Source organism: Micromesistius poutassou, assembly GCF_964030765.1.
Source record: "Micromesistius poutassou genome assembly, chromosome: 8".
NCBI lineage: Eukaryota > Metazoa > Chordata > Actinopteri > Gadiformes > Gadidae > Micromesistius > Micromesistius poutassou.
This window is the reverse complement of record NC_140278.1, coordinates 863,350-885,787: the sequence shown is the minus strand read 5'-3', so window position 1 is coordinate 885,787 and position 22,438 is coordinate 863,350. Positions and strand designations below refer to the sequence as shown.

General features: G+C 52.6%; 1 protein-coding gene across 1 annotated transcript in view; it reads left to right on the top strand.

Moving 5' to 3' along the window:
• plekhg4b (pleckstrin homology domain containing, family G (with RhoGef domain) member 4B) overlaps positions 1 to 22,438 on the top strand; it is a gene marked incomplete at its 3' end in the record, with an annotated part of 29,043 nt that overhangs the window by 6,162 nt on the left and 443 nt on the right. Inside the window, exons 3-22 of the mRNA XM_084471834.1 lie at positions 304 to 1,555; positions 3,675 to 3,866; positions 4,249 to 4,372; positions 4,563 to 4,656; positions 4,926 to 5,012; positions 6,248 to 6,364; positions 7,232 to 7,330; positions 8,073 to 8,215; positions 8,405 to 8,543; positions 8,674 to 8,796; positions 11,129 to 11,293; positions 12,838 to 13,853; positions 14,248 to 14,497; positions 15,147 to 15,236; positions 15,431 to 15,655; positions 15,975 to 16,145; positions 16,266 to 16,443; positions 16,593 to 16,709; positions 16,865 to 17,155; positions 20,993 to 21,424. Of these exons, the coding sequence (XP_084327960.1) occupies positions 304 to 1,555; positions 3,675 to 3,866; positions 4,249 to 4,372; positions 4,563 to 4,656; positions 4,926 to 5,012; positions 6,248 to 6,364; positions 7,232 to 7,330; positions 8,073 to 8,215; positions 8,405 to 8,543; positions 8,674 to 8,796; positions 11,129 to 11,293; positions 12,838 to 13,853; positions 14,248 to 14,497; positions 15,147 to 15,236; positions 15,431 to 15,655; positions 15,975 to 16,145; positions 16,266 to 16,443; positions 16,593 to 16,709; positions 16,865 to 17,155; positions 20,993 to 21,424 (5,305 nt within the window). The remainder of the gene's footprint in view (positions 1 to 303; positions 1,556 to 3,674; positions 3,867 to 4,248; positions 4,373 to 4,562; positions 4,657 to 4,925; positions 5,013 to 6,247; positions 6,365 to 7,231; positions 7,331 to 8,072; positions 8,216 to 8,404; positions 8,544 to 8,673; positions 8,797 to 11,128; positions 11,294 to 12,837; positions 13,854 to 14,247; positions 14,498 to 15,146; positions 15,237 to 15,430; positions 15,656 to 15,974; positions 16,146 to 16,265; positions 16,444 to 16,592; positions 16,710 to 16,864; positions 17,156 to 20,992; positions 21,425 to 22,438) is intronic.

The window sequence follows — 22,438 nt, the reverse complement described above, 5'->3', positions numbered from 1 at the left end:
GTCTTTGTTTCACCAGAACTATGAGGCTCCTTCCTAGGAGAAGGACCTGGCCTTCTCTTTCATTGGATTTCGATCAGACTTGTCTCCTGCAAAACGTTTATTTTCTTTAAGTACGTCAGTGAGTGATTACCCTTGTGGGGTCGCGTGGAAAAGTGTCTCTCCTTCTTCAAAGTTAAACATGTGTTTGAACGCGTCGTCATGTGGTGAAATGACGTAAGGCGCTCAACAAGCTTAAAGAAAACTCGGTGTTGCCGTTGTGGTGTTTTCTGACTGCGTTCTCTGTGTGTGTGTTTTGCTTTGTAGCTCCGCTTTCGAGGCCTGCTGCTCTACCACGAGGGCTGGCCGCTCTGTATCCATGAGAAGGTGGTCCTGCAGCTGGCCCCGCTGCACAAGGTGCGCTTAAAGCAAGGAGACTTCTACCTACAGGTCGTCCCCTTAGGCCGCAAGACCGCCAAGCTGGTGATAAAATGCCTGTCTGGCAGCGGGCAGGCCATTGCAGAGATCCCCATCGCAGAGAGCATGTATGGCAGTGTCTTCTCTGCTGAGTTCCTGCAGAATGTAACACAGGGCCGGAGCCTGCAGCCGCTACAGAACTGTCTGCTCACCACCGGCACCGGCGTCTACCGCACCGCCTGGCACAACGTGGTCAGCCCTCTGTTCGTCAGCAGCACCGCCGACGCCGTCTCACAGGCCCGCCGCGGCAGAGGCGGCCTGCGGGGCCAGCTCAGCGCCTGCAGCACCAGCGGCTCCACGGGCACCCTGGACAGCCACCGCAGCTCCAGGGAGTCGCTGCACTCCCAGGGAGCCGACTCCATCTTCACCTCCGAGCCCGCCGCCCCCAGCGGGACACGCATGGAGCCCGGCGGAGAGCGGCCCCCTCAGGCGGAGAGCCTTCGCCTCGGCGCGGCACAGGCCTCCTCCGCGCACGGTGGCGAGACGGAGGGGCCGGTTGTGGAGAACGGCAGGGGGCGTGACGGGGAGGGCGGCAGGGAGAGAGGGGCCAGGACGCTCTCCTTCAGCACGGACCTGAGCAACCCCGGCCCGCGCCGCCGCGTGCCGCGGGACTCGGTGACGTTCGAGAGCCGACGGCTGTTCAGGAAGTCTTACATGGAGGCCCTGCAGAACCCCATGAGCATCGGCTCCAGCTCGGAGTCCATCCTGGAGGAGGGCCTGGAGCACGCCGTCGGCCCCGGCGACGGGGCCGGGACCCCGGGCAGCAGCCCCGACACCCGCGCCACGCTGCGGGAGCACCTGACCCGGAGGCTGGGCTCCAGGAGCTGGCTGAGCGGGGAGGACTGCAGGCCCAGCACCCCCCTCCTCTACCTGCAGAGGGGGCTGCGCAGCGCGGAGAGACGCGCTGACCGGCGCTCCAAGTCGCTGGAGAGGACTAACAAAGCTTCCCAGGTCAAAGGGCACCGGGAGCGCTCTTCCTCTGGTGGCTCAGCCAGCATTTCCCCCAGAAAGCTGATGAACGGCTACACCCTGCGCTTTGGGAAGCTGGAGCTGGAGGCGGCGTTCCCCGGCTCAGAGAGGAGGAGCAGCAGGGAGGAGACTGGTATGTGTTTGTGCCTGCAGCTCTGTGTTACTCTGACTAGTAAAGATGAATTATAGTCACAGAATGAAGTCATTTCCTAAGTCAGATGGTCACTGAGTGTTTCATTCTCCAATTATGTCTGTCTTCATAACAGCATTTTAAACAACATTTTATCTAAATCCAAACCCCTGGGCCTAGACTCCAGGGCTCGTCTAGTTAGTGAACATTTCATTTGTATCATCCTTCAGTTGTAAGATATAGCCAGCAGCCAGGAAAGTATGGACTGAAGTATACTCAAAATGTAAGTTATTCTCTACCACCGATCACTCCAATCCGTCACTATTGACAGATTGCTTTTTAAAAGGTCCTGTTTCTTGTTCTTGGCATGTTCTGGTTTAAGGTATTGCCCAACCCTGAAAACCGTACCTAGCATCAAGCCCAGACGTGGTTTACAGCTTTTTTTTTCAGCAGCAGCAAAGTATTAGCCAGGAAATCATCATTTTGTGAGGCACAACCTTTTCCTGCTATTGAAATGTGATGTTGAAAACACTCGAGTTAACATCCCTCCAACAATTCCTCAGAGACTAGGCCAGCCAGACGTGTACAGAGAGCAACATACTAATCATACAATGACAAACGGCTATCAACATGTCAGAATGAGAAGTCCCCTGAAGAATACAATAAAGAGAGCTCTTCTCCACCGCCCAGTTGAAAGCAGTGCAGTATTGGGTCGCAGCGTGTTGATGTGCTCTGTGCGATTACCTCAGCGGGGATGGGGTTACAGTAGCGGCCCGGCAGGATTCCCACCCTGAAAAGTGAGAGTGGTTTAGAGAGTGGGCTCATGGAGTCACAAAAGGGCCGACTGGGGGGGGGCGTCCCACGGAGAGATGGCCGTCCACTGAGAGGCTCGGGGGTGATGGGGGTCTGCAGGTCCCAAACGGAGTGCCTACATTTACAAAAGGGTCCTTTGTGAGCCTTGTCAGCCATTGGGGAGTCAGGGACAGGGTTTTATCTCTTTCAATGCAGGGTCCACCTCAGAGACAGGCCTAACCTGCACTGACTCACAGCCTGGGAAAAAAAACAGTCACGCTTTTAAGAAGGATTACATAACTGATGATAGAAGGCCGTCCACAGCCTTCTATCAGAACACCTCCCCTGGGGAATAAGGATTACCGTGTTTACTGTTCATCAATAAGTCCCGCTCACAACAATCACAAACCTATTGGGCCGGCGGCCGTTCACTCAGAAAGGTGTCAAACCCGGACACTAAAGAGGGCTTCTCAGAACACAATGCAGAAAAGGCTTTGCTCCATTCGTCACTTCCTCTGAAAACAAAGAATACAGAAGCATGCAGAGAACGCGAGCGTGGCCACGCAGTCGCACAGGAAACGCACTGACTGTTGTAAAACAAAAGGGCTGAGCGGGGACACCGGCGTCTGAGGACAGTCAACAGCCAGCCACAGGGGCTGCTTCAAAACAACACTTCACTAAAGCCTGCCTCGGTCTGCCCTAAATGAACCTGAGCGCTCATAACACACACACACAACACTTGTTTTATCCTCACCAACTGTAGTTTTTATGTGAGCACATTTGATCCGCCTGTTTTTTGGAGGGCTGGTATTATCTACGGATGAATGTGGCCTCTGCATTCAACACATCCATAGAGCTTCACTGTACGCCCATGTTTACTCTGTTTGCTGTACATGGCACCCTGTCACGGCAGAAAGTGGGACGGTTTCTTTCAGTGTGCCGAGGTAATACCAACCCCATTTGTCACCACCAGGGACTGTTATTTAAATTGCCTGGGGCTGCAGTTAGTTAAGGAGAGGGGAGCTGAGGGACGTGACAGTGGAAGCGTTGCAGACACCGCCTTAAGTGGTGTCAGACGGACAACACCTGGTCTCTGTGGTGAGTCACAGCCGCTCACTGCTGGAACACGCCTAGCTTACGGCTAATGAGCGCTGGTTGGGCCAGGCGTGTTTCTATTAGGCAAGAGACGGGCGCATTAAGGTGAAAGCTCACGTCCACGGTCTGCCGAGCAGCGTAATGTATTTACAGGCTGCTGCCGTGCGGGGCTGGACAGACACCTGCCCCGGTGGGTTTGAGACGCCTTCACTCTCCGTAATTGCTACTTCCACAGGAACGCGTGATGACGGCGCCGGCAGCGACTGCATCGCACTGCACAGCCAAGTGGACGACAGAGCTGCGAGTCCGGGGTCGTGTGCGGGGCGGGGCCCGGGGGGGCCCCTGTCAGACGGCTCCCCCCCGCTGCCCAGCCTCCTGTCAGAGGTCAACCAGGAGCTCCTGGAGTCTGGGGCCCTCATTCTACCTGGTAAGTGCAGGGTGCTTCACACACACAAACACTAACATACCTGTCATTAGCGTTGTCCTGTACGGGCAGGTGTGAACACGCTGGCCTGTTTGTTCTCTACCCTTTGATCGACCGTGTTCCACCTGACAGACAACCCTTTGTTTTTCTTTGAAACTTTTCAAACATTTTCTATTTGTAATCTCAACTGTAAATGAACATGGCCGACCAACCAAAGCAAAACACATTTAGAAACAATTCCTATGAAACACGTCATTTTGTTTCATTGCTTTATTGCTATATATATATATATATATATATATATATATATATATATACGCTGCTGGTTGAAGGTAGTTCTGGGTCACCTAAAGTGTATTGACTCTCTGGGTCATCTCCCGGACAGGAGGCAGAGACCGCAGTGGGCGGGTGGTGCTGCAGGTGTGCACCAGAGGGCGCGTGTGGGCAGGGGACTGCGCCACGGCCAAAGAGCTCACCTGTCTGCTGTGCTACTACTACTCCACACTGCGGTGAGTAACACCTGGTCAGCAGTGACACTCAAACCTGTGGAGACTTAAGTCATCTGGGTAAATAGGGACCTGTTGAACTGTACTTTACACTTTAGTAGTTTTAGTATATTTAAAATCTCTTGTTTGTGTTCTGCTGGAGCCCGGTCCGTCACGGTCACACGTGGTTAACTGAGAGCCTTTCTGGTTTTAGGCGAGAGCGCCGCGAGCAGGGCCTGACGCTGCTGGTGGACAGCAGGGGGCAGCCGCCGCCCCCCGCTCTGCTGTCCTCGCTGTCAGAGCTCCAGGTGAGGACCCAGGGGTCGGGGACAGAGGGGCCTCAGGGCCCGGCACGAGAGACCAGTGCTCACTGGTCTGTAACCACACCATCTGATTGGCTGCAGCTGTCTTACAAGAGACAAGTGTCGTCATGATACTAGATGCGAGTGATCTAAGAACTAGACTGGAGCGAAGCACGACCACATTTTGCTCAACTGAAGTCCCACATTAAAAACGGCGGACCTGGTTCATGCTTGCAGTCCCTTTGGGTAAGACTCTTCTCTCTTCTCTCTGACAGGCGTTGTTACCAAACGCACTCCACTCTGTTCTGTTCCTGGTGGACAAGGAGGCAGCAGCTCGGTCTGAGAGGGACCTTCACGTTCAGGTAATGAGCCCCGTGTCTGCAGCCTTCAGACACCAACCCCGCCACGTCCACCACCTGAAGGCACTGTAAACCACTTCCGTCAAGGATTTGGCCCATTTGCTTATTGACATTGTCAATGTGAGATGTAAATCAACCAGGATTTTTGTTCGACTCTCCCCCTGTCAGAGTGTACGCGGTTTCTTAAATCGGGCAGTTTGGCGAGCCATTGATGTCCATTTTAGTCCATATAAGTAGCGACTCCCATAGTTGTGTCTTTGTTTTCTCCAACATAAGTTAGCGCGTAAGGATTGCCAACAGTGCACACAAACTAACAAAAAGGTTTCAATTCTGTGTTGACGCTCCACTGTGAATGCTCCCAGACTAAGAGACGGTCAGTTACAATTCTGATTAAAGAAGGGGCAGTAGGCTGAACGCTGTATTAGGAATCAGCGACTCCCTCAGTTCTGAATGTCTGACCTGGTCCCAACACTGACCAGTCTTGGTTGACCCATTCCATCAGACTTGTACAAAGTTTGAACCTCAGTACTGCAGAAGAAATTGATATCAGCCGGTTAGAGAGGGAAGATTGAGAATGCAACATTAGAGAAGCAACCAACATTTCTTCACAGGGTCAGCCAAGAAATTCAATGTATATATGTCACGTTGAAATGTTGCTCAACACATTCTCAATTATAACATTGGATAAAACGTAAACTTGCCAAATACTAAAAGCATCTGCTACATTACTATTTGCTACATTTACTATTTAAAAAATGTTAAAATTCTTTCTTTTGAGGGCTCAGGTATCCAAAATGCCATCAATCTGCCACTGCTTTTATAGCCAGCGTGCTGTGGTAGAACTATGCCTTGCATTCAATCATCTGCTTTCAGGACATCTGTTTTTCAGGCCATTCCAGTTTAGTACAATCTGAGTCAATGACAAACCTGATTGGTAATGGACTGTGCACAAATTAAAATATAAGGCAGAATATTTTGTGACTTAACAAACCATTGATATATCCTGCTTGTTGTAAGATAAGCATCATTTTCAACCCTTAATAATGTAAAGTATTTATTTGAACCTTGTATAAGCCAACCTTTGAATACGCCAAGCTTTGAGGTTAAGAGACATCTTGTATGCTCGTATCTGCGTGACAAAAACATTGTGACTTCACACCGCACCCCTTAGCAGGAAGTGACCCGTACACCACGTCACTGTGTGGTTTGAAGGTGTGCTTGTGTTTGTTTGGCCACAGAACGAGCTGGTGACGTCTCTCAAGGCCCTGCTGAAGCACATAGACAACAGCCAGCTCACCGCCGACCTGGACGGCAGCTTCCACTACGACCACAAGCACTGGCTGTCCTTCAGACAGGTGGGCCTCAGAGGGCTATCAGTAAAGAACATGATATATAGGCTGACATCATTTACACGTAGAGGCTGCAGTCAGCCATCTTGGTCGACCTTAGGTGTCTCTCCTCTCTGTCTCACTTTGTCTTTATTCTGTCTTCCTCCCTCCCGCTCTCTTTTCTTGTCTCACTCTCTTTATTCTCTCTCTCTCTCTTTATTCTCTCTCTCTCTCTCTCTCTCTCTCTCTCTCTCTCTCTCCCTCTCTCTCTTTATTCTCTCTCTCTTTATTCTCTCTCACTTTATTCTCTCTCACTTTATTCTCTCTTTATTCTCTCTCTCTCTCCTGTCTCACTCTTTTTATTCTCTCTCTCTCTCTCTTTATTCTCTCTCTCTCTCTCTCTCTCTCTCTCTCTCACACTTTATTCTCTCTCTCTCTCTCTCTTTATTCTCTCTCTCTCTCTCTCTCTCTCTCTCTCTCTCACACTTTATTCTCTCTCTCTCTCCTGTCTCACTCTCTTTATTCTCTCTCTCTCTCTCTTTATTCTCTCTCTCTCTCTCTCTCTCTCTCTCCCTCTCTCTCTTTATTCTCTCTCTCTTTATTCTCTCTCTCTCTCTCTCTCTCTCTCTCTCACACTTTATTCTCTCTCTCTCTCCTGTCTCACTCTTTTTATTCTCTCTCTCTCTTTATTCTCTCTCTCTCTCACGCTCTCTCTCTCTCGCTCTCTCTCACACTTTATTCTCTCTCTCTCTCCTGTCTCACTCTATTCTCTCGCTCCCTTTTTATCTCATTAAATCAATTCAGTGGATGTCTACACACCATGTAGTGTATATGGGACATTAACACTTCATTACATTAATGATTAATCAATACTCACAATATGAATTCTCTCAGAAAATCGAGCCCTTCGCCCGGAGCTGCAGCGCGGCCGTCCGGTCTCTGCAGGAGTCCATCGACAGGCTGAGGACCTGGCTCAGCCCCGACACCTCCCAGGTCAGCCCCGACACCTCCCAGGTCAGCCCCGACACCTCCCAGGTCAGCCCCGACACCTCCCAGGTCAGCCCCGACACCTCCCAGGTCAGCCCCGACACCTCCCAGGTCAGCCCCGACACCTCCCAGGTCAGCCCCGACACCTCCCAGGTCAGCCCCGACACCTCCCAGGTCAGCCCCGACACCTCCCAGGTCAGCCCCGACACCTCCCAGGTCAGCCCCCGCCTGACCCACCGGCTGGTTCCTCCTGACCCACTGGCTGGTTCCTCCTGACCCACTGGCTGGTTCCTCCTGACCCACTGGCTGGTTCCTCCTCCTGACCCACTGGTCAGAGGCTGGTTCCTCCTGACCCACTGGTCGGAGGCTGGTTCCTCCTCCTGACCCACTGGTCGGAGGCTGGTTCCTCCTCCTGACCCACTGGTCAGAGGCTGGTTCCTCCTGACCCACTGGTCAGAGGCTGGTTCCTCCTGACCCACTGGTCAGAGGCTGGTTCCTCCTGACCCACTGGTCGGGGCGCGGCCCCTGGCTGGGTCCTCTGGCTGTAAGGACTGCTGTGTGTGTGCACTCTTATCTGTGGACACCAACTCCTACTGATAACTAGTTCCTAAATCAATTGTTGCATTAGAAGAAGGAACAGGTGTTTATGTGTGTGTGCTGCTCCAGGGTGTGTGTGAACAGGTGTTTATGTGTGTGTGCTGCTCCAGGGTGTGTGTGAACAGGTGTTTATGTGTGTGTGCTGCTCCAGGGTGTGTGTGAAAGGATGGAGCAGCAGAGACACCTGATGAAGAGCGTCCTGGACGACGCGCGTCTCAACAGCCTGCGTCTGGAGGGGGGCACGGTCCTGGCCCGCATCCGGAAGGAGGAGGCCTGCCAGAACGACAACTACAGGTACCGTCACTATGAAGGGCTCCCAGTGACACAAACAACAATGAATAGACCCAGAGTGATGGCGGTAAACCAGGGTCAGATTGAAAAGAAAAAACGACTAAAAATTATGATTTATTTGATTTGATTTTCTTTCTGCATCTTCTTCCACCTGTTTCTTTGTTTTCCATCTTCCTTCCCGTGTGTTTCCAGGGACGCTATAGACATGGTGAATGCGCTGTACAACCAGGTGGACGAGGAGGTGCATGAGCTGGTGATCCTCTCCAACGACTCCCAGAAACATCTGGAAAGCCTTCTGGAGGTCTGCAAGTTTGAGGAGCAGACACAACAGGTGGGCTTCACATGTTTAGAATAGCAGTGTGACACATCGCTGTGTTGTTAGATAGCTGGGGCCTTCCACATGATCCAAAGTGATTCCCATGTTTGAACTAGAGGCCCATCCTCCCCTTTCTGCTCGGCAGGTCAAACTGTGGTTCAGCGTGGAAGGAGAGAAGCAGCTGACCCCGCTGGACGCCCAGACGCTCTCTCTCACCTCCGTCAAGGAGATGAGGCAGAGTGTGGACAACTTTCTCGCAGAGTCTGTGGTAAATGCTAGATTAAAGGCTAGGGTTATATATATGTATATAGAAATATATATGATATTGTAGCAGGTTCAATGAGTGGGCGGAGACAGAGTTGGCGTTTGATCAGCCGGTTCGCTTTAATGCTCAAAAAGCGAACAACAAGTAAATTATATAACAAAAGAAGTTGAACAGTAGGGTCCACAAACACGGTGGCCAGGCTCTCTGCCCCTTTGGCCGCTGTCTCTCCTGTCCACTTGAGGGTCTGCCGCTCTCTGTTTTTCCCCCCTACTGAAAGGCAAAGCAGACACATAAATACACACTTCCTGATTGGGTCTGATTGCGGACACCTGCCCGCAATCAGACCCAATCGCCCCAGCAGACCCGGTGCTCCATACTCCCCCTACAGGCCAGACGCCGCCCCCCTCCACAGATATATATACATATATATTATAAGCAGTGCTACTAGTAGCGGGACTGTATTGTGTACTACTATACACAGCCAGAACGGTGAATAAGGAAGATAACGGGGGAGAGAGTGATCAGCCCCCAAGCCGGGGGCGTAGCTATGGGCGGTGCTCCCAGTGCAACGCACCGGGGCCCACGAGGCCCCTGGGGGCCCTAGAGAAAAAAAAAGTTTTTTTTGTTGTTGTTTTTGTGGAGAAGTGTGGAGAAGCGCTGTGCGTTCACGCAAGGAGAGTGAAACAACATGATGATGAGCTGTGTGAGGATGAGAGGCTCAGTGACCCTGAGAGACACTTCAGGGTCACTGTTTTTAATGCCAGCCTGGACGTTATTATCTGCTACTGCAGAGATTCATGGCTCTGCGTGAAACCACTGAACTTTTACAGGCTGTCCAACCCTCAGAAGTGAATAGTGCCACTGATGATGCCTGTATGAGCATGCACAGCGCCTTGCTGACCACTACAACAGGGACATAAGCCCATGTTTCCCGAGCCAGCTCCATGCCTTCAGAGCTTGTTTTAAGACTGAATTTGAAATAAAACAACACCTCTATTGTAAAAAAGAGTTTTCTGAGCAGAAGGCACGCAGAGTTAACTTCTGAACGGGTGAGTCCAGGTTTCTTTTATTATTGCAACTGATCGGCCTATCAGGTTGTGGTTAAATGGCCGCTGTGCCCATTGTGTCCATTGGCTATGTTTGCTTTTGATTAGGCCAATGTTGTGCTGTTAGGGAAATGTGGTTGTGTGTTCAGCTGAAAGGATTATTTGCGTTCTGTTTTTGATCGTAGGCTATGTGTGCGTCCTTTTCCCTCTCTGCTCGGATTTGAGCGTGTAGTGTGATGTAGGGATGTAGTCACTGTCCGTGGTTCTAATGATTGTGCGGCTGTAGGCCTAGGCCCTACGGGGAGCGGGTGCATGTTCGTCGTGTGCGGGGGATGGGTAGGGGTGGATGGCGGGGGGCCCAGTGCAAGACTTGCACCGGGGCCCAGTGCAACTAAGCACCTGTAAGCTACGCCACTGCCCCAAGCGTAACTCAAGTCTGGGAACATTAGGACTCCTTGTGGACGAATGCAAAGCCAATAAAGCTGCTCTTCCTTATGCTAGCGGGTCATGTTTAGCATCCCAGATTTAGCATCCCTCGCTCTTGAGCTCAAACTGAACAACACCTAACAACCTGCTCTCCTTACAGCCTTCAGCCAAAACCTTTCAGCCTCATATAGGAGATGACCAAAGGCTTTTTAAAGAGGTCACCGCCAGACTCAGAAGATTCAGGATTTCAATCCATAGTTCAACTAAAGTAAAGATACACAGGAATAATGTTCCAAAGTAAAGAGATACAAAGGTAGATATGAATATAGTACCAAAGACACTGTTATAAACTACTATGAGCTGGACACAGATTGAAGGTAAAACAAATCAGTGTGTTCGCTCCACATTGAAACTGTAGCGTCTGAATGGGACAACTCACACACACGTTAGGGCAGACATTTATGTTATGGTACGGACAAGGCACATGTGCGGCCTTGTTGAGTCCACCCTGGGTTCATAAAGGTAGAAAAATGTTATATATTACCGAACCTTACATGGGTTAATAAAGAGCAGAACTGAACCACCTTCATTTGAACTAAACCAGTTCCAGAACCCATGTCTGAAGGAGCTTTGGGCTGTAGTCCAGTCTGTCCCCAGTCTGTCCCCAGTCTGTCCTCACGTCCCCAGTCTGTCCCCAGTCTGTCCTCACGTCCCCAGTCTGTCCCCAGTCTGTCCTCACGTCCCCAGTCTGTCCCCAGTCTGTCCTCACGTCCCCAGTCTGTCCTCACGTCCCCAGTCTGTCCCCAGTCTGTCCTCACGTCCCCAGTCTGTCCTCACGTGTCTGTGTGTCCTGTGTCTCTCAGCACCAGCAGAGGCTGGGGCTGGCGGTGGTGAAGGCGGCTCCCGGCCGTCTCCCCGGGGCAGCACTCCTCCTCTTTAAGGAGCACCTGGGCTCGGTCCTGACCCGGGTGGAGGAGAGGAGGACCCAGCTGGACACGCTCACCACCCTGTACGAGTTCTACGACTCGGTAAGGCGTCCCGCAGGCAGGGGAGGTATCCTGGTGGTCGGGGTGGTCTCCGTCGAGTCCTCTCAGGTCCTCAGTCTAGTGGAAATCGTTTGCACAAAATGCTAAATGAGTAAAAACTGAAAGGAAAGGAAAAATGTACTTTATATAAAAGCTTTAGGGACAACACAAGGAAACTGTGTAGCTGTAAGGACCAGTAGAAGTCCAACAAACGGGAGGATAGTTTAGTTTAGTTTTATTTCTTAAATAAAATTGACTGTGAAGGAGATGTACAGATCTGGTCTGGTGGCGATGGTTCTGTGACCTGGTTATAAAAAAACTATTGAAAGAAGAAGGAAGTCAATTATTGAAAAACTGGAACACAAAAGTGCCAATCTGAAGAGTATTAACATCATATATGCTTAGCAACTTTAGACTTTGAAATAGTGGAGCACTATGAGCGTTCCAACTGGAGTTGGTTACAATTCTAATCAATTTTGATATGTGCTTGCCCATACTATATTGCCATAGGTCCTATGGCAATATAGTATATTAATATATATATATATAATATAGTATATTAATAATATAATATAGTATATTATTGCCTTATTTATCCACTTATATCCTATGGCATAGGATATAAGGGGATAAATAAGGCAATAATATAAATCCATAAAAAAAATCTTGACAGCACGGGTCTTACTCGTATAACTCCAATGTTTCTCCCTAATTTATTGGACACCTGTGATATATGTTTTTTCCAAATGAGCAATAAAATAAAAAACCCTAAAAACTTTATATTGGACACATTTGCAAGTGCATTGTTCGCCATAAAAATGGGCTGGATATGATCAGATAAAATAATATTTTTCGGCTTAATGTAGAGAAGCACACTTCTCTACATTAAGGGATCATTTGTTGAATTTGAACCAGTTATCCAACCGATCAAGTACGCTATTCATACTTGTATTCATCTTTATCGGTAATGAAAATGTTTGTGTCATTGGCATACAAAATAAAAAGAGCTTCTTTAGATATTAAATGCAAAACATTTATGTAAATAAGGAATAAAAGAGTTCCAAGTATGGAACCTTGAGGAACTCTGCACTGTAGATGACTGTAAGTTGAGTTAGCGCCATTCCATACTACATACTGTTTCCTGTTGAACAGATAACTTTTAAACCAATCAAGCTCAATCCCAGAAACCCCATGAGCCTGAAGCTTAGTTAATAATATATTCAGATCTACGGTGTCAAAAGCCTTAGATAAATCAATGAACACTCCAATTGTGAGTTCCTTGTTGTCTAAAGCTGTAGATATTCTGTTAACTAATTGGACCAGGGCCATAGAGGTAGAATGTTTGACATGGAATCCATACTGATAATCATACAATAGGTTATTGTCTTTAAGATGTGTAATTAATCTATTATATACAATTTTTTCGAGTATTTTGGAGAAGCAAGGAGGATACAATACAGAGCGCTCTGACAGCTGTCTTCATTCAACACGCAGTTCCAACGCTGTCCAGTAGAGCGGCTCATCCCTCTGGCTGCCTCTCCCTACAGGCTAACAGGTGGATGGAGCACTGCCAGGACTACTCACACCAGCTCAGCATGGAGAGCCACGGGGTGAGCCTGCCGCCCGCCGTGCTCCAGATCCTCCGCGACTACCACGCCGAGGCCTCCAAGTTCTCCCCACACAACTTCGGCCCCCTCAACCAGATGGTGCTCTCCCTGGACAGCCCGGGGCAGCTGCAGCGCTGGAGCGCCCTGTGGCACCAGTGCCAGAAGACCAAGCAGCAGCTGGAGGAGACGCTGGCTAAGGCCGTGAGCGCCGCCGCCGCCGCCGCCTCCACCGCCTCTCCGCCTCTCCAGGCCCCCCCGGCGGCCGCCTCCGCCCCGGGGTCGGACGTCACAGGACACGCACGGCAGGAACCTACCGCAGGTCTGCATGGGCGGAAGGGGAGCCTGCCTCTGCCCGATGGACCCCGCTTCACCACCTCCAGCTCCGACCCTCTGGGGGGCGACCGGGACGTCAAGCAGCCCCACTCGCCGGGGCCCCACTCGCCGGGGCCCCACTCGCCGGGGCCCCACTCGCCGGGGCCCCTCCCCAAGAGCCCCAGCAGCTCTCTCTCCTCCTCCTCCCACTTCCCCTTCTTCCCCGGCGAGGGGGAGGGCCCGCTGCGCCACAGCCCGTCGCTGTTCGACGACACGGACAGCGACTGCACCATGGACTCCTCGTCCGTCTCCTGCTGCTCGGAGCCCGCCTACCCGGCGGCGGCGGCGGCGGCCCGGCACCGCAAGCAGCAGCCGCTGAAGAAGATCATGAAGAAGACGCTGAGCTACGAGCTGAGCCCCTCCAGGGAGGGCGGCCACGGCGACGCCAGCCACCTGCACGGCTACACGGGCGTGTACATCCGCGGCCTGGAGGTCACCAACAGCGTGGCCGCCGAGAAGAAGCTGCAGCGGCCGGACGTGACCAGCCCCGCGGCGGGCCGCGGCCCCTCCTCCTCCTCGGCCTCGCCGGCCTCGCGGCCCAGCAGCCGTCACGAGGCGCTGGGCGACGGGAAGAAGCAGAGCAGGTGACACGACCCCCTCCGCTCTCAGAGCACTGGCTTCATTCTGTTCGTCCTACACACAGTATTGATATACTATACATCAGATTTTTATTAAGATTTTTATTCTAAATATTATTCCAAACACTTTCATGTTTATTATGTAGTAAGTATATGGCCATATTAGACACGTTTTCAAACATTCCTTCAATACCCCCCTCAATAAAGGTCCCGTCAGGGCATAGCTTTATACGACTTAACTGGTTGTTAATATCTACGTTTCAGGATGATGACGCTAAGAGCCCAGAAGGAATAGACTGTATGCCTGCCCAGCCTTATTATTATTAGCCCTGGAGTAAAGAGTATACCGGCCGTTAAAGCATCTCATCTTCTCCTCCCTCCCTCCACATGGCCGCTGCAGCAAGGCCCAGCACATCATGGACGAGATGATGGCCACCGAGCGGGACTACGTGCGCTCGCTGCACTACGTCATGGAGCACTACTACCCGGAGATGGAGCGCCCCGACCTGCCCCAGGACCTGCGGGGCAAGCGCGGCACCGTGTTCGGCAACGTGGAGAAGCTGAGCGACTTCCACAGCCGCTACTTCCTGAAGGAGCTGGAGTCCTGCAGCCAGGCGCCCCTGTCCGTCAGCGCCTGCTTCCTCCGACACGTGAGTCCTCCTGACCTCCTGCGGGCACACACCCGTAGCCGGAGCAGGCTGCACCCATGGGCGACACGCTGACAGCCTAAGCACCGCCCCCCTCGTCCTCTGGCTGTAGAAGACGAGGGGGGCGGTGCTTAGGCTGTCAGCGTGTCCACATTACCGCTCTACAGACGCCTGAGTGATTCACGAGGGGTGGATCTAGGGGTGGTCTCAGTGTAAAGCAGGGCTTCACTGGTCCTCAGATCATCTCAGTGTAAAGCTTCACTGGTCCTCAGATCATCTCAGTGTAAAGCTTCACTGGTCCTCAGATCATCTCAGTGTAAAGCTTCACTGGTCCTCAGATCATCTCAGTGTAAAGCTTCACTGGTCCTCAGATCATCTCAGTGTAAAGTAGGGCTTCACTGGCCCTGGCTCCAGATCCAGCCTTGTTAATTACCACTCACCTTACATGCCATGCCACATTGTAACGCAATGTGGTACAGGTGACTTTAATGCAGTGTCAGTGCTACAGCATTCTCAAATGCGTGTGTGTTTGTGTGTTTGAGTGTGCACATTTTGTTTTGTTTGCAACTGTGTGTGTGTGTGTGTGTGTGTGTGTGTGAGTGTGTGTGTGTGTGTGTATTTATTTCTGACTCCTCTCTCTTCTTCTGTGCAGGAGGATCAGTTTGGAATGTATGCCCTGTACAGCAAGAATAAGCCCCAGTCGGACACCCTACTGTTCAGCCATGGAAACTACTTCTTCAAGGTGAGGGCTGCACCAGGGGGACGTCCACAAGTCAATGTTGGACCTCTGCAATTCATTTCCAATTAGAATGGCCTTCTTTGTATTATTACGGTGAAGTCGGTAAACCTGTTAACAACGCCGTCCCACTGACCTCCCACTGACCTCCCACTGACCTCCCACTGACCTCCCACTGACCTCCCACTGACATCCCCCAGAACAAGCAGCTGGAGCTCGGGGACAAGATGGACCTGGCCTCCTACCTGCTGAAGCCCATCCAGAGGATGAGCAAGTACGCCCTGCTGCTGAAGGACCTGATCAAGGAGTGCAGCGCGTCTCAGGAGCAGGAGCTCAGCGACCTGCGCACCGCCGAGGAGATGGTCAAGTTCCAGCTCCGCCACGGCAACGACCTCCTGGCCATGGACGCCATCCAGAGCTGCGATGTAGGCCTGGATGCATTCCCTTTTATTCATTTGTAGAAACAAACTGAAGACAAATGAGCATTTATAGAAAAAAATATAGATTTTATATGATGAATGAACTCAGAAATCTATCAAGCTTATCTAATTTGATCTTATCTAATGTAACATTATGTCACACGTTTACATTGGTTTGGCGTTAATGCCTGTAACGTTTGTGTTTATGCAGTACAATAATGCAGAGTTGTAGACTTTCCTCCTGTCAGTCAAAGCCTGCAGGCCCCCAGCAGCACGGGGCCATTGTTCAGTGTGACGCACGTGGCTGACCCGGCTTCCTGTGCAGGTGAACCTCAAGGAGCAGGGCCAGCTCCGGTGCCAGGATGAGTTCATTGTCTGGTGCGGACGCAGGAAATACCTCCGCCACGTCTTCTTGTTTGAGGACCTCATCCTCTTCAGCAAGACCAGGAAGATCGAGGGCGGATACGACCTCTACATCTACAAACAGTCCTTCAAGGTCACATTCTGCTTGGTTTCAAACCGTCTAAACAGAAACAGGTTCCATGTGGTTCTGGCTCCGCCGCCGGCCGGTTCCCGTGTGTTAAGGTCCGTGTGATGTTTGTGTGGCGGCGCTCAGACGGCAGAGATCGGCCTGACGGAGAGCGTGGGCGACCGCGGCCTGCGCTTCGAGATCTGGTTCCGCAGGAGGAAGTCCCAGGACACGTACGTCCTCCAGGCCAGCTCGCTGGAGGTCAAGGCCGTGTGGACCGCCATCATCGGCAAGATCCTATGGAGGCAGGCGCTCAGAAACCGGGGTCAGAACTAACGTCCAGTCAATGTCTTTCACCACTGCGGTCGCCACGATGTATGGCCAGCTCACTTAATGATACCCATCGTTGTGATGGCTGCATGACATCCTCTGCAGAGCCATGTGTATCTAAAGAAGGATTGATTCTGATTGCAGAGCTACGCATGCAGGAGATGGTGTCCATGGGCATTGGCAGCAAGCCTTTCATGGACATCAAGCCCAGCGATGCGGCCATCAGCGACAGAGCGATTGACTACATCATGAAAGGATCAGGTACACTTGGTTTTGTAGCGTATTTCAATCCACCTTTTCCTCTGTTTCACTCTCTCATACTCAGTACATTATTAATATAGTAGTTTGCTCTCTCTCTCTCTCTCTCTCTCTCTCTCTCTCTCTCTCGCTCTCTCTCTCTCTCTCTCTCACCACAGAATGTAGAACGCGGGCCTCCATCGCGGTGTCGTCCTTCGACCACTCCCTCTCCTTCAAGAGGCCCCACTCCACCATCTCCAACAGCAGCACCTCCTCCTCCAGCAGCCAGTCCTCCTCCTCCCTGCTGGGCTCCCTCAACCTCCACCTGTACTCCTCGCCGGCCCACCCCCACCAGCACCCCCAGCCCTACCCCTACCCCCTGGGCAGCGGGCCCTTGTTCGGCCAGTGGCCCTACGACTGCATCGAGGAGGATGAGCAGGAGCAGGACGCGGGCCCCCAGTCCTCTATGAGTGAGTGACCCCCCCCCCCCCACCCGGAACCCTCCGGGATCCACCCGGAACCCTCGGGGGACAGGGGAGCTACACGGGGTTAAAGGTCCCGTGACATGCCACCAGGTGTGGTGGCATGTCACGCCGTTTTGGAAATCTGCCCCTTATGACATCACAGATGGGCGTGTCCACCTAGACGTGTGCTGGACAGATCAGTCCACCAGCCGACCCAGTGGACCGTAGCAGACGTTGCTCATCTAGCCGTCACACATCTGGGTGGACACGCCCGCCTGTGATCATCGATCACCTGTGATGTCATAAGGGGCAGGTTTCCAAAACGGCTTGTAACGGCTAATCACACCACACCTGGTGGCAGGTCATGGGACCTTTAAAAATAACATCTCAAAGTGATTGTAGCAAAGCTGATTTTGCGCACATCAGTAGCTTCGGCACTCCAGTCTAGTTGGCTTCACTGGGCTCCTCCAGACACAGGTGGCGTGGTGGTGGTGGTTTATTGTCAGGTTTGCTGACGATGATAAATGGCCTGGTGCTCCATGGTGCCATGCAGGAGACCCCTTCCTGAGTGTGTGTGGAGACGACTGGTTTAGCCTCATGGATTAGTCCATGGCCAACAGGTGTGCAGCCTCACCAGCCCTGCTCGGGCTGCTCACACCAGCCGTCATCCACACACACTCCCACCGTGACACTGGGCTGATAACAGAGCCTCTTTGGCTTAGTTATTATTTGATTCTTCAGCTAATATATTCAGGTTCTCTATATCGTCCTCTGGACGTGAGACAACACGATAGACAGCCAACGGGTGCATGTCTCCTCACAGGCTCTGCGGGAAACACGCACAAGTGCAAGACCCCTGAGGCAACACTCAGCTGACGCTAAAAGGAGGGCTAGGATTCTCAGTTCTGCACAACTTCCTGAGATATGCCAATCACCCCCAACATGTGTCCTAACAAATGCACATGTCCTTTGAAATACATCTGCACTGCTCGATGACAGCATCACAGCTCCAGCCGTCCTTCAGTCATCCATGTTAAGGCTTTCCATCAGGTCTCAGGACACAGCGCTGAGACCTGGTGACAGCAGCCTCCTGATGGCTGCCCACGCTGGGTCCTCCAGAGCCTCCTGGGTGTAGGGGCTGCCTCCCACATGGTCGGCCCCACTCTCCTCCAGCGCCTCAGGGCTCCGTTGGCCCCACAAGCGCCGCTCTCACATGGCTCCAGTCCTACCTCCCTGTCCAGGTCGCCGTGGTCCCTACAGGTGACTGTGGGTCTTGAGCCCGCCAGCTTGCGGCCGCTGTCCCTCAAATCTCAGTCCTTGGTCCCGTTCTCGTCCTCCACCCGCTGGGCCACATCACCGCTCCACACCTTCTCAGATGATACCCAGTGTTTCTCAAGCCTACCCTCTGCCTCCACCCGCTGCCTCCACCCGCTGCCTCCACCCGCTGCCTCCACCCGCTGCCTCCACCCGCTGCCTCCACCCGCTGCCTCCACCCTCTGCCTCCACCCTCTGCCTCCACCCGCTGCCTCCACCCGCTGCCTCCACCCTCTGCCTCCACCCGCTGCCTCCACCCGCTGCCTCCACCCGCTGCCTCCACCCGCTGCCTCCACCCGCCTCAAGGCCTCAGGAGACCAACTCTTGGATGACAGAAGACTCTCTCCTGTTGGACAGCAGCAAAAGACAAACCCTCCTGGTCGGCACTCCTAAACAACCCAACGCCGCGGCCTTCACTCACGACCACTGCCGTCCCTATCGCCGTCATCATGTTACCATGGTAACACCACAACCACTGCCGTCCCTATCGCCGTCATCATGTTACCATGGTAACACCATGACCACTGCCGTCCCTATCGCCGTCATCATGTTACCATGGTAACACCACAACCACTGCCGTCCCTATCGCCGTCATCATGTTACCATGGTAACACCACAACCACTGCCGTCCCTATCGCCGTCATCATGTTACCATGGTAACACCACAACCACTGCCGTCCCTATCGCCGTCCTCATGTTACCATGGTAACACCATGACCACTGCCGTCCCTATCGCCGTCATCATGTTACCATGGTAACACCACAACCACTGCCGTCCCTATCGCCGTCATCATGTTACCATGGTAACACCACGACCACTGCCGTCCCTATCGCCGTCATCATGTTACCATGGTAACACCACGACCACTGCCGTCCCTATCGCCGTCATCATGTTACCATGGTAACACCACGACCACTGCCGTCCCTATCGCCGTCATCATGTTACCATGGTAACACCACGACCACTGCCGTCCCTATCGCCGTCATCATGTTACCATGGTAACACCACGACCACTGCCGTCCCTATCGCCGTCATCATGTTACCATGGTAACACCACGACCACTGCCGTCCCTATCGCCGTCATCATGTTACCATGGTAACACCATGACCACTGCCGTCCCTATCGCCGTCATCATGTTACCATGGTAACACCATGACCACTGCCGTCCCTATCGCCGTCATCATGTTACCATGGTAACACCACAACCACTGCCGTCCCTATCGCCGTCATCATGTTACCATGGTAACACCACGCCCTTGACTCACAACCACTGCCGTCCTATCTCCGTCATCATGTTACCATGGTAACACCACAACCACTGCCTTCCCTGACACCGTCATCTTGTCATCAAACCTGGGCATAAAGTTTGATACCTCTCTGACCGTCGAGAACCACATGAAGAACACCCGGGCTGGGGCTGCACCGGGCTCACGAGAGCCCCCATCTCCTAACGGGCGGGCCGCTGCACTGGTCTCCGGGCCTGCTCAACACATCACTCCAGAAACTGCAATACAGATCCTGAGGAGGGTCTGGAAACATGAGCACACCACCCCCCCACCGGAGACCGGAGGACCCACATCACGCTGGCTACTGAATGGCTGCTCACCCTCACAACTGTTTGCCAAGAAGCCAAACCCTGGCTCCAGACATGTCCAGCTCCACTGGTCCTTCCTGGCCAGCAGATCTCCAGGTGCAAAGGGCTCGTCATCCCAGGCTCACAGCTGAAGACCAGTCAACCTTTTCCTGCTCCATGAATAGGGACCATATCTTTTGGGATGTAAGATGTCATCTTTGACCGCTGCCACCGCAGCCCTTTCTGGTCATGGTGGACTGATGTGCTGCCAAGGTCACCTGCTTCTGTGCGCTTCGTGTCTTGATCTGCATCTGTTTGTGCTGCACACACCTGCCGTTCCACAGCATGTCTCTGTGGCAGGTGCTGGAATAAGTTGGTTGTGTTCCCCATAAACGTAGCAATGTGTCTCGTATGATTGTCAACACAGTCATAGTCTCCACAGAACACTACATGAACATTCCCCTCTGCTTCAGAAGCAGGTCACGGGCAACAGTTGTCTGCATCCGAGTGATGGTTAAGCTTCTCAGTGTAATGCCACAGTGCAGCTTCATCTACACCTGGAGCGAGGTCCGTGCTGCACGCCACCGGGGTGACGGCCACACTCACACCAGGTGACTTCTATCTGGCTCCTCCAGACACAGGCTGCTGTTTATTGTCAGGTTTGCTGATCATGATAAATGGCCTGGTGCCCCACGGTGCCATGCAGGAGACCCCTTCCTGAGTGTGTGTGGAGATGGGGGGTGTAACCTGTGCGTACTCAATGCTCAATGTCCCACAGGTGTGCAGCCTCGCCCAGCCCCAGAGTCCAATCAGTCTGACTAAACCATATATATATATACTTATGCATATATATATATATATATGAATATGTTTATCATTTTCATTAGTATTACTTTCAGCCTCCTAGCTCTCCATAGGTCTGATGTTCCCCTCATGTGTCTCTCTCTGTCTTAGTGACTGAGGGCCCCGAGGCGTGCCTGCAGGGGCCCCCCAGGGACCACAGCATCATGGGGCCCCCCAGGGACCACGGCATCATGGGGCCCCCCGGGGACCACGGCATCATGGGGCCCCCCAGGGACCACGGCATCATGGGGCCCCCCGGGGACCACGGCATCATGGGGCCCCCCGGGGACCACGGCATCATGGGGCCCCCCGGGGACCACAGCATCATGGGGCCCCCCGGGGACCACGGCATCATGGGGCCCCCCAGGGACCACAGCATCACGGGGCCCCCCGGGGCCCACGGCGTCATGGGGCCCCGCGGGGCCCCCGCCCGGCCCTTCGGCGCCGACTCCTACAACAACAACAACAACAAGGAGGAGGCGGGGGCGGCGTCGTCCTCCGGGCTCCTGTGCCCTCCCCCCCTCACCCCCCCTCCCCCCCCCGGTCCAGAGGGAGGCCGGCCCCCTCACCCCCCCTCCCCCCCCGGCCCAGAGGGAGGCCGGCCCCCTCACCCCCCCTACCCCCCCGGTCCAGAGGGAGGCCGGCCCCCTCACCCCCCCTCCCCCCCCGGCCCAGAGGGACGCCGGGCCCCGCCCCCCCGCGACCAGGTTCATCACTGCAGTGAGTCGCGCTTCTCTCCTTCTCAGTCAGTCGTGAGAATCTTGTAACTGTAATGTTGTCGTTTTTAAACTGTACACTAATTATTATTATTATTTATTTTTTCTACAATGATTCAGAAAGAATGACTATCTTGGGGTCCGCGTTCATTTTGTACGTAAAGGCAATACAAATTCTAATCTAACAGTGAATCTAAATCTAAATCTAAATCTTGATTGTTTGTCGTTTGACTTTGGGTAAGGGGAAAATAAGCTTATTTCCCAAAAAGTCAGAGTATTCCTTTAAGAGACACATCGTGGATTGACGTCACAACAGCAAACACGTTTAACAACAATTGTTGTTACACCATCAACAATTAGACAATATCAAAGCAATTGTGGCTGTTTGCAATCAAGTAGACCTTCAGAGGACATCCTGGTTTCATCCTTGGTGGCTTTATTCAAACAGAGCATCTTCAGTGGTCCTCATTACCCTCTGTGTTGTTTATTCAAACAGAGCGTCTTCAGTGGTCCTCATTACCCTCTGTGTTGTTTATTCAAACAGAGCGTCTTCAGTGGTCCTCATTACCCTCTGTGTTGTTTATTCAAACAGAGCGTCTTCAGTGGTCCTCATTACCCTCTGTGTTGTTTATTCAAACAGAGCATCTTCAGTGGTCCTCATTACCCTCTGTGTTGTTTATTCAAACAGAGCGTCTTCAGTGGTCCTCATTACCCTCTGTGTTGTTTATTCAAACAGAGCATCTTCAGTGGTCCTCATTACCCTCTGTGTTGTTTATTCAAACAGAGCATCTTCAGTGGTCCTCATTACCCTCTGTGTTGTTTATTCAAACAGAGCGTCTTC